The 16,609-nt window shown below is 36.1% G+C and overlaps 1 protein-coding gene across 1 annotated transcript in view; it reads left to right on the forward strand.

Moving 5' to 3' along the window:
- The window catches only part of LOC128664631 (zinc metalloproteinase-disintegrin-like VLAIP-A), a 56,680-nt gene that overhangs the window by 11,601 nt on the left and 28,470 nt on the right, over positions 1-16,609 (forward strand). The window contains exons 3-4 of the mRNA XM_053719446.1: positions 10,784-10,860; positions 16,268-16,442. Coding sequence (XP_053575421.1) covers positions 10,784-10,860; positions 16,268-16,442 — 252 coding nt within the window. The remainder of the gene's footprint in view (positions 1-10,783; positions 10,861-16,267; positions 16,443-16,609) is intronic.

Below are 16,609 nucleotides of genomic sequence, written 5' to 3' on the forward strand. Positions count from 1 at the left end.
CTCTATGCAAGTGTTACAGCTTCTTAGGGAACATAGAAAATAAGTGAGCTGTGTGTAGAAGAAACAATACTATATTATCATACAGTTCATAACAGGGAATGACACAGGAAAGTGCACTCTCAATTTTAAGAAATTTAGTTGCAAACATTTTTTTTTTTTAAATTCAGGTTTCAAAAATATTGTACAGACATCAAGCAGTATATGGCCATGAGACAATGGCAGATACATTTTATAAAAGTTCACAAACAACAACGTTATATGATTGATGTCCGCACTAGGACACTTGCAGGAACATTACACAGTTTTGAACAAGATGACAAAAAAAATATAATGTATGTACAGATACTCGTCGACTTACGACCTATGCGACTTACGGCCATCCGTACTTACGACTATCGGTCGCACTGAAGAGGCGATACGTGCGCAAAGGCGGTACCGGTCGCAAAGGCGGTACTTACGACCATCGGTCGCAAAGGCGGTACTTGCGTCCATCGGTCGCGCTGAGGGTGATGCTTATTTGCGTATGTGCGTAAAGGGGCAAGGCAGTGCTTGTGTGCGCAAAGGCGGTACTTACGACCATCGGTCGCAAAGGCGGTACTTACGACCATCAGCAAGACTGCTTGTGTGCGCAAAGGCGGTGCTTGTGTGTGATGAGAAGTGACTGTAAGCAGCAGCCTTTGTATGGGTCTGACCATGTCGCAGTCCAAAAGGCCGGTACCGTGTAGTGGCAAAGAGGCTACAAAGAAGAGGAAAGCTCTTGATTTGGAGTTAAAAATGAAAGTAATAAAGCAGTATGACGAAGGTAAAAAAGTGAATGCGATTGCCCGTGATATAAAACTGTCGCATTCCACAGTTTCCACAATCATTAAGGACAAGGAACGCATACGTGAAGCTGTAAAAGGTTCCGCACCAATGAAATCAACAATAATAACAAAACAACGTCAAGGGCCCATTCATGAAATGGAGAAATTATTAATGTTGTGGATAGAAGATCAAATACAAAAACGTACACCCATAAGCCTTCTAACAATTCAGATGAAGGCTAAAAGTTTGTTTGAGACTTTAAAGGAGAAAGCTGGTGAGGATTACAAAGAGAATTTCCAGGCAAGCACTGGATGGTTTAAACGTTTTAGAAGAAGATTCAGTCTGCATAATGTGCGGGTTTCAGGAGAAGCAGCAAGTGCAGATTCAGAAGCCGCTGCAAAGTTCATTGACACTTTGGATGAATTAATCCAAGAGGGAGGGTATTTACCTGAACAAATATTCAACGTTGATGAAACGGGTCTGTTCTGGAAACGGATGCCTGAGCGCACATACATTCACCAAGAATCCAAAACCATGCCAGGTTTTAAAGCATTCAAAGATCGTGTAAGCTTGTTACTTGGAGGAAACGTTGTTGGTTTTAAGCTTAAGCCATTTCTTATCTATCGCTCAGAAAACCCACGTGCATTTAAAAACATTAATAAGCACACGCTGCCTGTGTATTACCGGTCAAATGCTAAATCGTGGATGACTCAGGCATTGTTCACAGACTGGTTTGTTAACTGTTTCATTCCCCAAGTTCGTGAATATTGCTTAGGGAAAGTAATCCCGTTCAAAATTTTAATGATTTTAGACAACGCACCTGGACATCCACCACACCTGGGTGACCTTAATCCTGATGTAAAAGTGGTTTATATGCCACCTAACACAACACCACTCATTCAACCTATGGACCAAGGGGCAATTGCCACGTTTAAAGCATACTACCTCAGATCTACATTCGCCCAAGCCATAGCTGCTACAGATGCTGATGATGACATAACATTGCGTGATTTTTGGAAAAGTTATAACATTCTTCAGTGCATAAAAAATATTGCAGCAGCGTGGGAGGATGTAACAGAAAAGTGCATGAATGGAATTTGGAAGAAGTGCCTAAAACGATATGTGACCAGATTTGAGAGATTTGAAACAGAGGAAGAGCTTGATGAAATTCGAGAAAACATTGTAAGACTTGCAAACAATCTTGAATTGGAATGTGAAGTGGAAGATGTAGAAGAGCTGTTAGATTATGAGTCAAAAGAACTTTCAAATGAAGATCTAATAGAACTGGAAGCAGAGAGAGTTGCAGAGGAAAATAGGAGAGAGGAAGAAGACAAAGAAGAAGAAGAGCCAGAGAAGAAATTCACTGCAAAGGGGTTGGCTGAAGGCTTTACATTGCTAAATAAAGCTGTCTCCTGTTTTGAAAACATGGACCAGAATGTTGAAAGATTTAACAAGGTTGACCGTCAAATTCAGGAAGCTGTGCGTGGCTATCGTGAAATCTATGAGGAGAAAAAGAAACAAACGCGTCAAACAAAGCTCAGCATGTTTTTTGAAAAGAACACTGCATCTGAAACCCCTCCAGCCTCAACTCACCAAGATGATAATACTGTAACTCTGATGACATAACTGTAAAAGTACAGTAAAAGAAAAATTTAAGTTCAGTTACTTTTCTAAAAAATTTAAACTAAAATACTGTAAGTGTTAAAGTTCCTGCAAACTACTGTACAGGTACAGTAAATGTTAAAATGTTATGTTAAATGTTAAAATGTTATGTTATTATTTGCATAGTACTACAGGTAGAGTACAAAAAAAAATGTTATTTTATTACAGTACAGTATAGGTACAGTACAGTAATAGTACTGTATTTGCACAGTAAATATTATGTTATTATTTGCACAGTACAGGTACAGTACAGTAAAGGTTATTTTATTATTCATACTGTGATGATACTGTATTAGTAAAGGAATTTAATTTAAAACAACTCTGGTGTTATTGTTATTATTAATCATGAAATGTCAGCCCAACACATCACACAATAGACCATATTATTTACATGCCATATATTTTGTCCGACTTACGTCCAAATCGTCTTACGACCGGAAGGTCAGAACGTAACGCGGTCGTAAGTCGACGAGTATCTGTATAGTAAAAAAGAAAAAAAAAAAACATAGCTGTGCCTAACAGCTGCAAAACCTTTATAATTGTTTAGGTTCCATTACCTCCAGATACTCAGTAGGCCACATATGGACCTATATTAGACGTTTCCCATCATAATGGAAGGATTAGGATAGGTCTAGAGCCCGCTTTTTTGACTCATGAAAAGATCCTTATACAATTATTTAAATAAGCTGTAAGTGAGAACAGATTCCTTTAACTGCTTATTAATAGCAAGAAAACATCAGTAAATAATTATAGGTAAGGTTAATAATAAATTATGAGGGACCTCATAAAGTAAATTTAAAAAATGTTACTTGAGTGCAGGAGACCCTATACATATAGGACTTGATTACGAGTAGAGCTGTATTTTGCGCTCAAACCTCTAGAAGTATGTTTTTTGCGCTTGTAGATTCACGCTCGTATTATGAGTTGAAAGTAAAAAGTTTGCGATCTCGTGTTTGCAAAGTAGCTGTAAAAAATAGATTTTGAGAAGTCGTGAACGCAAAATTCCATTTCCCTGTAGACTTCAATGGTGCTGAAAAGGTTGACACCCACAAGTCATGCAAACACAATCACAGTTATTTAAAAGAAGATAATATTGCATATTTCATAATCTAATGTTCTGCAAATAAGCAGAATATGTTCTATTTATTCTTAAAGAGATATTTAAATATATATCTGATGGATTTTTGCCAAATATATATATATATATATACATACATGATTATGTTTTAAAAGCGTTAATTTGCTAAACATGTTAGGAAATTTGCCAGAGGAGTTTAGGATCCTCGTTTTTTTAACATGTGGGACCAATTTAGATAGCACAAGGAATGTACTATGTTGGGGGCTAATATGCATGGCAATAATTAAAGTGGGCATTTGAATAACATAATTTAATTGATCTACCGGTGTGCCTGAATTTAACTCGGCTTTATAATTGGGCCACATAAAATTAGCACTACCTAGTAGTAGTATATTAAATTGACTGATTGAATTTATAAAATATTGTCTGTTTATTACCCTTGGCATTTCATATAGTGGGTCTATTATAGACTTAATATTCACAGACACGCAATTGGATAAAGAGCAGCTTGCAAATACTTATTTAATTGCTAGGGCAGCAGAGATATTCAACTCTAATCTCTTCCCTACTCATTACCTGATTTTCACATTGAAGTCACATAATGTACATAAATATATACATAAGCTTATAACTATATCACTGATTCCTCTGTATTTATATTGACTAGATACACAATTGTCACAATTATTTAAAAGTGTTGATTTGATAGTAGCGAATACTTCATAGCTACTTTTATGGAGGAATCGTGTGTCTATATATGCAGCTATTTAATTAAAAATTTAGTGACTGATTATATGTGAAGGTGTATATACTATATTTTGATAATACCAAATTTGGGGAATTTAGACAAACATTTGCCCCCCAATTATACTACGGATTTTCAAACACTCTGAGTGGGGGTTTTTGCCTATGAAATATCCATGATGTTTGCAATTCAACTATTAACTCTACTTTACCTTCATATTTAGGTTACACCCTCTTGCATAAATATCATTAATAAAGTGATAATACTGAATATGCGTAAGCGGGTTACCTATATTGTGCCCATCAACAATTAATACACATTACAGCACCTAAATAACCTGGTGCTAATCATCTTGGTTCTCACACTGATTTTACTAATAAAGTTTTATTTTTATTTTAATACATTCTCATATATAAGTAAATCCACTTGTCAAATGTGTAACATTTTTGTTTCTGAAACAGAAACAATTAGATTTAGCTTTATAGTGGAATATGATGGTGAAGAGTGCTATTATGTACATACCTTTAGTAACTGGTGTTGCCACTAACCCTTTGCATACTTACTTTGTGTACAGCACCTTACCCTTACGCTATAGCATTATAGAAATGTATTCTTTTTATAGGGTCATCACCATTTAGTAGTGCCATTCTCTTTCTCTCTTTCTTTACTAGAAATTATTATATATAGGTATAGATTTATACAGTATACAAATACGTATATATATATATATATATATATATATATATATATATATATATATATATATATATATATATAATTATATAATAAAAACAAGAGAACCAGAGCAAAAACTCAGGGACTTCGCTACGGCTTGCCCAAAAAAGAGTGTGCAGACAAGACTTCCTCAACTGTATACTCAAGGGCTAAAAATTTGGCTGTATTTATCAGACAAATAATAATAAAAAGTAGCTAAAAGAGGTTAGTGCAGCTAAGTCACAAAAAGTAAGTAATATCCCTATTGAACTTCCAATAGACAGAAAATGAGAAAGCAAGAAATTTGTGATGAAAGCGCATAAAACCTGCTGTCTATGATCACCTAAGAGTACCAGGTGACGCTACACTACAGTGAAAGTTGAAACTGTAGAAAGATAGTATTGATATTAAACGAATGAAAGAGGATTGAAATGACAAAATCCTGAGTGAATTATTCAGATGCAAATACAAGTTAAATCTAATACTTAAGAAAAATTCATATATACAAAATACTAGTTAATCTAATGGTAAAGGAAGATAAAAAATTAATTAATTAATAATATTGGTACATAAAAATGATATACCGTATACACAAATAAATAAATAATTAATGATAAAATATATGGGAGTGTACCTGTAAATAGTAACCAAAAGTTATACTTAAAAAAACTTTAAAAGCTAATATTGACAAAATAGATACCAATTAACATCCATGTGATGGCATAACAGAGTGAAAACAACCCAAAACAGAACAAAAGTGAAAATAAATATAAAAATAAATAAAACAACAGTAATACAAGTAATGTAATTTCAATATATATAAATATCTCCCAAATCAGTCTATAATAAGAATATAGGAGTCCAAAAAAACTGATGTTAGAAAGTGCTATTAGAAGATGCTGCTGTTATAAAGCATATTCATCATCTATGATCCAACAACGTTTTCTATAGCGAAATTCTCCAGAAGCAAATATATGCAGATGATCAACTGTGCAGATGTCTCTTTCCCAAAATGTTAATGGATGGGTACTCACCAGATTTCACCTCAATCGTATGAGGTAAGGGTATAGCCAGCACCGGAACTCGTCTGTGTTTGGTGGAGCCTGAGAGGCAACTCGTGATATATCTCTTTTTCTGCTTCTCCTTTTGTCACCAGAGAGACAAGGTGATTTGTCTGTATTGCTCCGATGTTGATTATATATTAATAAAACAAAAAGGAACACCAACAGTGTAATTCTGAATTTATTAGAAGTAACACACACACATCAAAGGATTAGTTGTAAATATGCTTACTAGAAATGCCCTCAACAAATGAGGTATGAAGCGAGTAAAACGTAGTGTATTGACACAAATGATATAAATGCTTCAGAGTATTGGCAAACTACCAGGACCGGGTAGCCCGTATATGACTGCCTTACGCGTTTCAAAGTTTATCTCCGTGGGAGTACTTCTTCGTCAGAGGCTAATAGTAAAAACGTTGGTCCTGGACGTTGTTTTTAAAGGTTAAAATAAGTGGGCGTGTAGTCCTGGTAGAAGCCGATTGGAGGACCAGTGGGAGTTGGACCTCTAGTGATAACCAATTGCAGACAAGGTGACTCGGAGCATGGCCCGTTACTAAATATGCCTAGATGCTCCGGGGTGAGTTACATATATGATATAGGATTATGGGCTATAGTTACAGAATATGATTAAATGGAAACTAGATGATTTAACTAGAAGTCTGCAATAACGGATTACTACTAGATGATGCATATTAATAAAGTAACATCAAAGTCGAAGTTAAAAGACACTCCCAAATGTGATCGTCTAACAAAATGAGTGAGATAATACAACAACAATAGTTAGGACAATAAAATGAAAGCAAAATGATATGTGGTATCAGTCCTAAACAGTTAAAACCTAGAATTGATATTTAAATATCCTAAAACATATATGTGCATGTATATATATATATATATATATATATATATATATATCAGTGTCAAAAATTCCTGCCTGACATTAAAAAAATTATTAGTAGTTAATAGTATAAATTAATATAATATATAACATTAATATATAATGATTTATAAAAAAAATACATAATAAAAACCTGCACTAATTCATACGCATAGGTCAAAGGTAGGTATAAAAATTCATAATAATGTAGTTGTTAGGGGAAGTCTAAATATTTTTTAGCATAAAAATGCTATTACACTATGTATATATGCATGACATTGTTTTTTCAAGTAAAAGACTACATGCAAAGAACATACCAAGTGTATTATGTCTGTAGATATATATAGAGAATATGAAATAAGAGGAGAAAAGAGAGGAAAGAGAGAAGTGTGTAAAATGGAGAAAAAGGAAGAAAACTCTTCCCTTTACTTTCATAATTTAAGAAAGTTCATTTTACAAATTAGAAAAGCAGACACATTGATATATTTATTTAATCCTTGGGGTGTAGTGTGTCCAGACAGTGAATACAATAGGTTTCCCTCTTTCTCAGAGTCAGAAACCTATTTCCTCCCCTTTCACTAATTTTCACTTGTTCTAGAATAGTGCCCATAAGGCCCTGTGGATTTTTATCATGTTTCCTTTTATAGTGTTTGGATAGGCTGTGGCCTTCAAAGCCTGTTTCAATGTTATCAATATGCTCAAAAAGGCGTTTTTTATAGGGTCTTTTTGTGCGCCCTATGTATTGAAGGCCACAGCCACATTCCAGGAGGTATACCACATAGCCCATAATCCTACGTCATATATGTAACTCACCCCGGAGCATCTAGGCATATTTAGTAACGGGCTGTGCTCCGAGTCACCTTGTCTGCAATTGGTTATCACTAGAGGTCCAACTCCCACTGTTTCTCCAATCGGCTTCTACCAGGACCACACGCCCACTTATTTTAACCTTTAAAAACAACGTCCAGGACCGGTGTTTTTCCTATTAGCCTCTGACGAAGAAGTACTCCCACGGAGATAAACTTTGAAACGCGTAAGGCAGTCATATACGGGCTACCCGGTCCTGGTAGTTTGCCAATACTCTGAAGCATTTGTATCATTTGTGTCAATACACTATGTTTTACTCGCTTCATACCTCATTCGTTGAGCGCATTTCTAGTAAGCATATTTACAACGGATCCTTTGATGTGTGTGTGTTACTTCTAATAAATCCAGAATTACACTATTGGTGTTCCTTTTTGTTTTATTAATATATAATCAACATCGGAGCAATACAGACAAATCACCTTGTCTCTCTGGTGACAAAAGGAGAAGCAGAAAAAGAGATATATCACGAGTTGCCTCTCAGGCTCCACCAAACACAGACGAGTTCCGGTGCTGGCTATACCCTTACCTCATACGATTGAGGTGAAATCTGGTGAGTACCCATCCATTAACATTTTGGGAAAGAGACATCTGCACAGTTGATCATCTGCATATATTTGCTTCTGGAGAATCTCGCTATAGAAAACGTTGTTGGATCATAGATGATGAATATGCTTTATAACAGCAGCATCTTCTAATAGCACTTTCTAACATCAGTTTTTTGGACTCCTATATTCTTATTATAGATTGATTTGCAAGATATTTATACATATTGAAATTACATCGCTTGTATTACTGTTTTATTTATTTTTATATTTATTTTCACTTTTGTTCTCTTTTGGGTTGTTTTCACTCTGTTATGCCATCACATGGATGTTAATTGGTACCTATTTTGTCAATATTAGCTTTTAAAGTTTTTTAAGTATAACTTTTGGTTATTATTTACAGGTACACTCCCATATATTTTATCATTAATTATTTATTTATTTGTGTATACGGTATATCATTTTTATGTACCAATATTATTAATTAATTAATTTTTTATCTTCCTTTACCATTAGATTAACTAGTATTTTGTATATATGAATTTTGCTTAGGTATTAGATTTAACTTTTATTTGCATCTGAATAATTCACTCTGGAATTTGTCATTTCAATCCTCTTTCATTCGTATTTAATTTCAACTTGTAAACGGAGCGGAATTTAACTTGAATGCAATTGGGGTAAAACCTTGATATTGCTTGAGCGCAAATGATAGCGTGTCACTCGTAATCTAGCCCATAGGGTATTGGCAATGGCCAGTATACACTATAAATAATCAAGTGCCTAGTTGGAGAATTGACCCCCTAGATAAAATAATATAGCATTATACTGAACTCTAATAATTTGAACACGCTCAGTATTTACTGCACCATTGTCTTTATCTCAATAGAAAGACAAATGTATTAATATTAGGTAGAAGCTAAGCCTTACAGAAGATGTGCAAAATGTTTATCAAATCTTACACATAGGAGCTTGCTATAGAGGAGTACTCTTGTCTGACTAGTATAGGAAGTTTTCTCATGGCTCATGTCTAGGTGGGGTATCATAATTAGGGACCTCATGTTAAAAGGAAAAGTATTATAAATTATAATATGGTCATTAACAGGTAAAATAAACTACTAGAGATTGCCCATACCTCTTAAAGAGTGTTGAAAGCCTCAGCGAGTCACTCGTCTAGGCTCTGGAAATGATTCTGAAGCAACAACAACAGGATATCCATCTCCCATTTATCTAGTGCTTCCATGGCCCTCAGATCAAAAGTTTGATCACCCCTCTTGTGAAAAGTAGTACTAGGTAAATCCTTGTGAAGGTAAGCGAATGGGGTGCTGGAATACCAGGCTATCCACGTCCGCTCTACACAGAGTTACTGGGGGGTGTCAAGGTCTCACATATAGGCTGCCGACTGGAGCCTCGACAATCTAGATTAGTCCTAGGGGGTCATAAACACAGCATTCTTGAGATCAGTCAGCTCCACTGATTACACCATGGTAAGATTAGGCTTAGGTTATGTAGGACACTGTTTAAACCTAGGTGATATCCGGCGGATTATATAGTGTTCTCCAGGAGCTCCTGATAATGCGTCATGGCCACTGCCCGGACATGCCCACAGCTGCTGCAAACATTTTAATATATATATATATATATATATATTGCAAAAAATTTTTTAAATTTTGTACTTTGTTTTCTGACCACAACTTGGTATCAGTTGTTGAAGAAGCAGCAAAGCACTTCTGGTAGGTTTCTAAATCAAAACATGGGTAAGCAAATGACAATGGGTATATATATGTATCTAGGTTTTTTGCTGCTCCTGAGCTTTTCTAGATAAATCTTTCAGCAAATGTTAACAATAAAAGGAAGCAATTTAAATAATAGAAATACATTGGAAAATTGTTTAAAATTGTATGCTCTGTCTAAATCATGAATGTCTAATTATGACTTTACTTTCCCTTTAAGGCCAATGTTTGTTAACCCCTCTATCACCTCTGAGCTGGCAGTTTAAAATCACCCTGGACTGATCCACCAGACTGATTTACAGCCCCCTGCTTTTGCATAACTGGTTGCGTGAAAGCAGGGGGCAGTGTTGCATGAAATGAATGCTAACAGCATTATACTGAATATTAACGAGATCATGGGTGGTTAGCTTCCCCATTTGGTAACCTTGGTTATCCGGACAATGATAAATTAGAGCCCTATGTGTTGTCAAATAAACATGATAAAAATAGAATCATTGTTCTGTTTTAAGTCTGGCAGTCATATCCAGTAAAAATAATATCTATGAAAATGCTATACAAATTTGGTTAAAACAGTAAAATTAAATGTACAAAATACAAATTAAAGCAGTCAATACAATGAATGGTTTAACAAGCAAATAAGATTGAACAAGGCAACACATTTTATAAATGAGTATAAAGCATTAAAAGTGTTTCTTTTTTGCAGGACCATTGCTATTATCAGGGTCATGTGAAGGATGACAATGACTCACTTGTCAGCGTTAGTGTATGCAGCGGGATAAGGTAAGATAGAGAGAAAATAGCTCTCTTCTACCCTTACCCCTATACTCACACAACTTTTCAACCTCTCCCTCAGCACCGGTATATTTCCCTCTTCTCTAAAACATGCACTGGTCACACCTATCCTCAAAAAACCTTCTCCCGATCCAACCTCCCCATCCAACTACTGCCCTATTTCCCTACTCCCTCTTGCCTCAAAGCTTCTTAAAAGCTAGTATATCCACGTCTATCCCTTTTCCTCACATTAAACTCCCTCCCTGACCCACTGCAATCTGGATTTCGCCCCATCACACTACAGAGACAGCAATCATTAAGGGTACCCATGACCTACTTACAGCAAAATTGAAAGGCCACTCCTATCTGCTTATCCTCCTTGATCTGTCTGCAGCTTTTGATACTGTTGATACTGTTGACCACCCTCTTTTGCTTCAAACTCTACAATCCTTTGGCATTTGCAACACAGCCCTCTTGTGGTTCTCTTCCTACCGCTCTAACCGTACCTCTAGTGTAGCCTTCTCTGGGGCTTCCTCTGCCCTGTTACCACTTTCTGTTGGGGTACCACAAGGCTCTGTCCTCAGTCCCCTCTTCTTCTCAATCTACACATCATCATTAGGTTCCTTAAAAAATTACATGAGTTTCAATATTATTTGTATGCTGATGACACCCAAATCTACCTCTCTGCACCAGACCTATCTCCTTTCTTGCTAACCCATGTAACGAACTGTCTTTCTCATATCTCATCCTGGCTGTCCTCTCACTACCTTAAGCTAAATCTCTCCAAAACTGAGCTCCTTATTTTCCCTCCTTCTTCCAAAATCTCCACTTCCATTTCTCTATAACTGTCGATAACACCATCATTACCCCTACCCTGCATGCCCGATGTCTTGGGGTCACACTTGACTCAGATCTTTCCTTCACACCTCACATTCAGTCCTTGGCTAAATCCTGCCACTTTCACCTTAAAAACGTCTCTAAAATTAGACATTTCCTTACACAAGACACAACTAAGATTTGAATCCACTCCCTCATCATTTCCCGCCTCGACTACTGCAACTCCATTCTCTTTGGTCTCACTAGCTGCTGCCTAGCTCCTTTACAATCCATAATGGATGCGTCTGCCAGGCTCATCTTCCTTACACATCGCTCTTCATCTGCTGTACTTCTCTGCGAATCCCTTCACTGGCTTCCTCTTGCCTCCAGACTTAAACACAAAATTCTGACTCTGACATACAAGGCCCTCAACTGCACTGCTCCCCCCTAAATCTCAGACCTTGTCTCCAGATACTCGTCCCCTTTGCTCTTCTCACAACGTCCTTCTCTCCTCCTCTCTTGTTACCTCCTCTCATTGCCATTTACAGGACTTCTCCAGACTGGCTCCCAACTTGTGGAACTCTCTGCCTCCCTCCATAAGACTCTCCCCTAGTTTTGAAAGCTTCAAGAGCTCCCTAAAGACTCTACTGTTCAGGGATGCATACAACCTACCTTTCCTAATCCCAGTTCCTCTCCTCCATTGCTATCGCCTTGAACCCCCTTAGCATGTTAGCCCAACTGTTTGCAGATCACCTTCATAAGAGCTGACTACAACAGTGCGACTCTCAGCAGGGCCCTCTACCCATTTGATCCCTATAAATGTTACCTTGTATACCGCCTATGTTTATAGCACTGCGGAATCTGTTTGCGCTCTACAAATAACTGATAATAATAATAGGATGACACTAAAATACTTGGGTAGAATGAGACGCTTAAATTCATTTTTTTCTCAGTCCCATTTACAAAGGGGCAATTTAAATTGCATTCCAGTTTTTTTGTAAAATGAATGTACTGGAGCTCAGAGAGTTAAATTCCGCTTACAAGTTGCACAGAAATTTAGTAAATGCTATTTTCAAAATTACTATAGTCCGCTAGAACTTAACTGGTTTTCATACAAAAATAAATAAATACATTAAAAAATCTTAGTTGAATGTCCTTTTAACTTAAAGGGATATGAAACCCAAATATTTTCTTTTGTGATTCAAACAGAGAATACAATTTTAAAAACGTTTGCAATATACTTTTATTATCAGATTTTCTTCATTCCCATGGTATTCTTTGTTGAAGCAATGCCTAGCTAGGTGTCTACAGCACTACAGGGCAGGGAATAGTGCTGCGATCTAGTGCTCTTGCAAATGGATACATTCTTGCAAAAGTGCTGCCATATTGTGCACCAGATACTTGCATGCTCCTGAGTTTACTTCCCTGCTTTTGACAAAAAATTCCAATAGAATGAAGATAATTTGATAGAAGTACATTAAAAAGTTGTTAAAAATGTCATGCTCTAGCTCAATCATGAAATACAAATGTGGGGTTTCATGTCCCTTTAAGGATATGTCCATTCATGTCTATTGTTCTGAATGTAGCATGCTGGGCACTTTCAGTGTCTCATTTCACTGTATCCCCCGACTCTGGAATTTGTGCCTTCTAATGGACCATAGAACAACCAGACTCCAAATTTCTATATTCAAAATATTTATTAAAAGTGAACAATAAAAAGCTTGCACAGGCTATTAGAACCAATGCAACATGTTTATCAGCTCATAAATGTTTCATCATGGCCACCGCCCGAAAGTTCCCATATTTAGCAGATTGAAGGGACATGAAGCCCAAACATTTTCTTTCATAATTCAGATAGAACATACATGTTTAAACAACTTTACAATTTACTTCTATTATCAAGTTTGCTTCATTCTCTTGGTATCTTTTAATGAAGGAGCAGCAATGCACTACTGGGAGCTAGCAAAACACATCTGTAAGCCAATGACAAGAGGTAAATATGTGCAGTTACCAATAAGCAGCTAGCAAAGCTCATGAGCCTTCCTAGGTATGTTTTTCAACAAAGGGTACGAGAAGAACAAAGCAATTAGGTAATAGAAGTAAACTGGAGAGTTGTTTACAATCATATGCTCTATCTGAATCGTTAAAGAAAAATTTGTTTTTCATATCCCTTTAAAATTTCATAAGAGCATGCTGATTCCCTGCTAATGGACTCCATGGGCTCTATTTAACAAGGGCCGAATGGCCCCTGTTCCCCTTGTCTCCGCGCGAGCCTTCAAGCTCGCCGGAAACAGGAGTTAGGAAGCAGTGGTCTTAAGACCACTGCTCCTTAATTCATACGCCTCTGAGGTGGCGTATAGCAATCCGCCCGATCATGTACGATCAGGCTGATTGACACCCTCTGCTAGCAGCCGATTGGCCGCAAATCTGCAGGGGGCGGCATTGCACCAACAGTTCACAAGAACTGCTACTGCAATGATAAATGTCGATAGCGCATGCTGTCGGCATTTATCGATGTGCGGTAGACATGGTTCGCTATAGCGGATCATGTCCGTCCGCACAATGATAAATAGACCCCCATATAAGAGTAATTTCTCTAAATTAATCACTGCAGTGAAAAAAAAGATTTTCTTTAAAAATAAATGTTTTAAAAACGCACTCTCAATGTGTTTGCAAAATGACTTGTTATGCTACCTTACAACATTCCTTTGCTGTCACCAATTGAGAGACATATAGAAATTACCTTTCATAACATCTGGCTACCAATGTGCAGCATTTAGGAGGGTAAGGATTCTGAATTCTATGGAATGTACTCCAGACTCTCTGGGGCAGGACTATAACTACAATTTTCAAATATAAATTACAGGAGAAGCAGGAATAACCCATAATGGAAGTACATTGTAAAAAATTTTCACTAGTATAATTAATCTCAAACGTTACTTTCTCTTAAAATGTTTAATTTCCTTTAATTAGCTGTGATTGTCATCCATTAAATAAAATGCAAGTTTGGAATGCCAGGCATCTGTTTGAAATGTAACAAAGGTTTTCATAAGCAGGGGATCAGCTTCATAGTAAGTTTGAATGATGGGTTTGGCTTAGTTATTTCCATTACATATATATATATATATATATATATATATATATATATATATATATATACACATATATATATATATATATAGATATCAAAATAACAAGAGTATTGCATTGAGCAATGATACCTTTTTTATTGGACTAACTATACATTTATAAGTTGACAAGCTTTCGGAAGATTTCCTTCCTTTATCAAGTCTAAAGCAATACTGATGACCAATTCAATGGAATTTACAGATTGTATCTTAAAACACAGAATAGCTAAGAAGACAGTGCAGGGAGAGGAGGAGGTGTCGTAAAAATCATGAGGGGGCTTAGGTAACAGGCAGACAGTGTCCAGTGTAGGAGAACAGACAGGGGAAATATATAGCTTTACATAGAGCATATACTGACATAAAGTTATATATCAACATTGAATCAATATCTCTAAAGATGTGAAATTGTATATACAGGGGGAATACAAAAGTTAAAAAAAACACGACACTTTTGTCTTTTTTTAACTTTTGTATTCCCCCTGTATATGCAGTTTCACATCTTTATAGATATTGATTCAATGTTGATAAATAACTTTATGTCAGTATATGCTCTATGTAAAGCTATATATTTCCCATGTCTGTTCTCCTACACTGGACACTGTCTGCCTGTTACCTAAGCCCCCCTCATGATTTTTACGACACCTCCTCCTCTCCCTGCACTGTCTTCTTAGCTATTCTGTGTTTTAAGATACAATCTGTAAATTCCATTGAATTGGTCAGTATTGCTTTAGACTTGATAAAGGAAGGAACTCTTCCGAAAGCTTGTCAACTTATAAATGTATAGTTAGTCCAATTAAAAAAGTATCATTGCTCAATGCAATACTCTTGTTATTTTGATATCTAAATCTCTGGACTAACACGGCTACTCCAATCAACGTATATATATATATAAACATTACCCATTTCATAAAGTTTATAAAGGACAAGAAATCATCTATGATTTTGTAGAGTAGTTTTTCAAAGAATAGAGGTGTGGCAGATGTAGCTGGTGGTGACAGATGGATTTTAGCCTTGACAAGTATCTTTGGTTGAGTTATTTTTGTGAGATTATATTTGATTTGATATTTGGAGAAAAAAAATTTATGTCCCCCCCCCCTGCATACAATTTGTTTGTGTGTTCTTTGGGTTTGACAAAAGGTTATTTGTTTGTCTGGACTCAATTTGATATTGAGAATAGACATAAAAATCTGATGAACCACTGTGTGCTTTGTTATTTGTGAGTCCAATAGATGCTCCCTGCTACAAGTTATGTAAATAATGAGAAGATTTGGGAATTTCTTTACCATTAATCTGACACTATTTTTCCCTAATTGAAAACAGATATATCTTCTTACTTCCAGATGTACTTTATAAGTTGTAGATTATAATTAGCAATATGTTTATATGATGAGCTTTACAAATACATTACATAGGTTTAGGGTCTCACTTGAGATATCTATAAATTTACTTCAGTATATTCGTTGTCTTTGTAGTGGAGTAATATTGACACAAGGACTCAGGATTCTGATAGATCCCTTAAAGAACACGGATCACGAAGAACATGTTGTGTATTTAGATCAAGAGGAGACCCCAAGAGTTTGTGGAGTGACAAATAACATCTGGACAGAAGATGAACTACTAAAATCACAAACCATCAACGATTCTGAGGTGAGATAAAGAATTATGCTAACTATAGTGGCTATTTTTGTTACCAGTCAAAGGAAATAATCAAGTGTATATGATCTCCTCAACCTCAATGATGAAAAGAAAATGACATATAGAGTAACATAGATACTGTTTATTTTTCTAACAGTTAAGAGAAACTTCTCATGAAC

This window comes from Bombina bombina, chromosome 6 (assembly GCF_027579735.1).
Source record: "Bombina bombina isolate aBomBom1 chromosome 6, aBomBom1.pri, whole genome shotgun sequence".
NCBI lineage: Eukaryota > Metazoa > Chordata > Amphibia > Anura > Bombinatoridae > Bombina > Bombina bombina.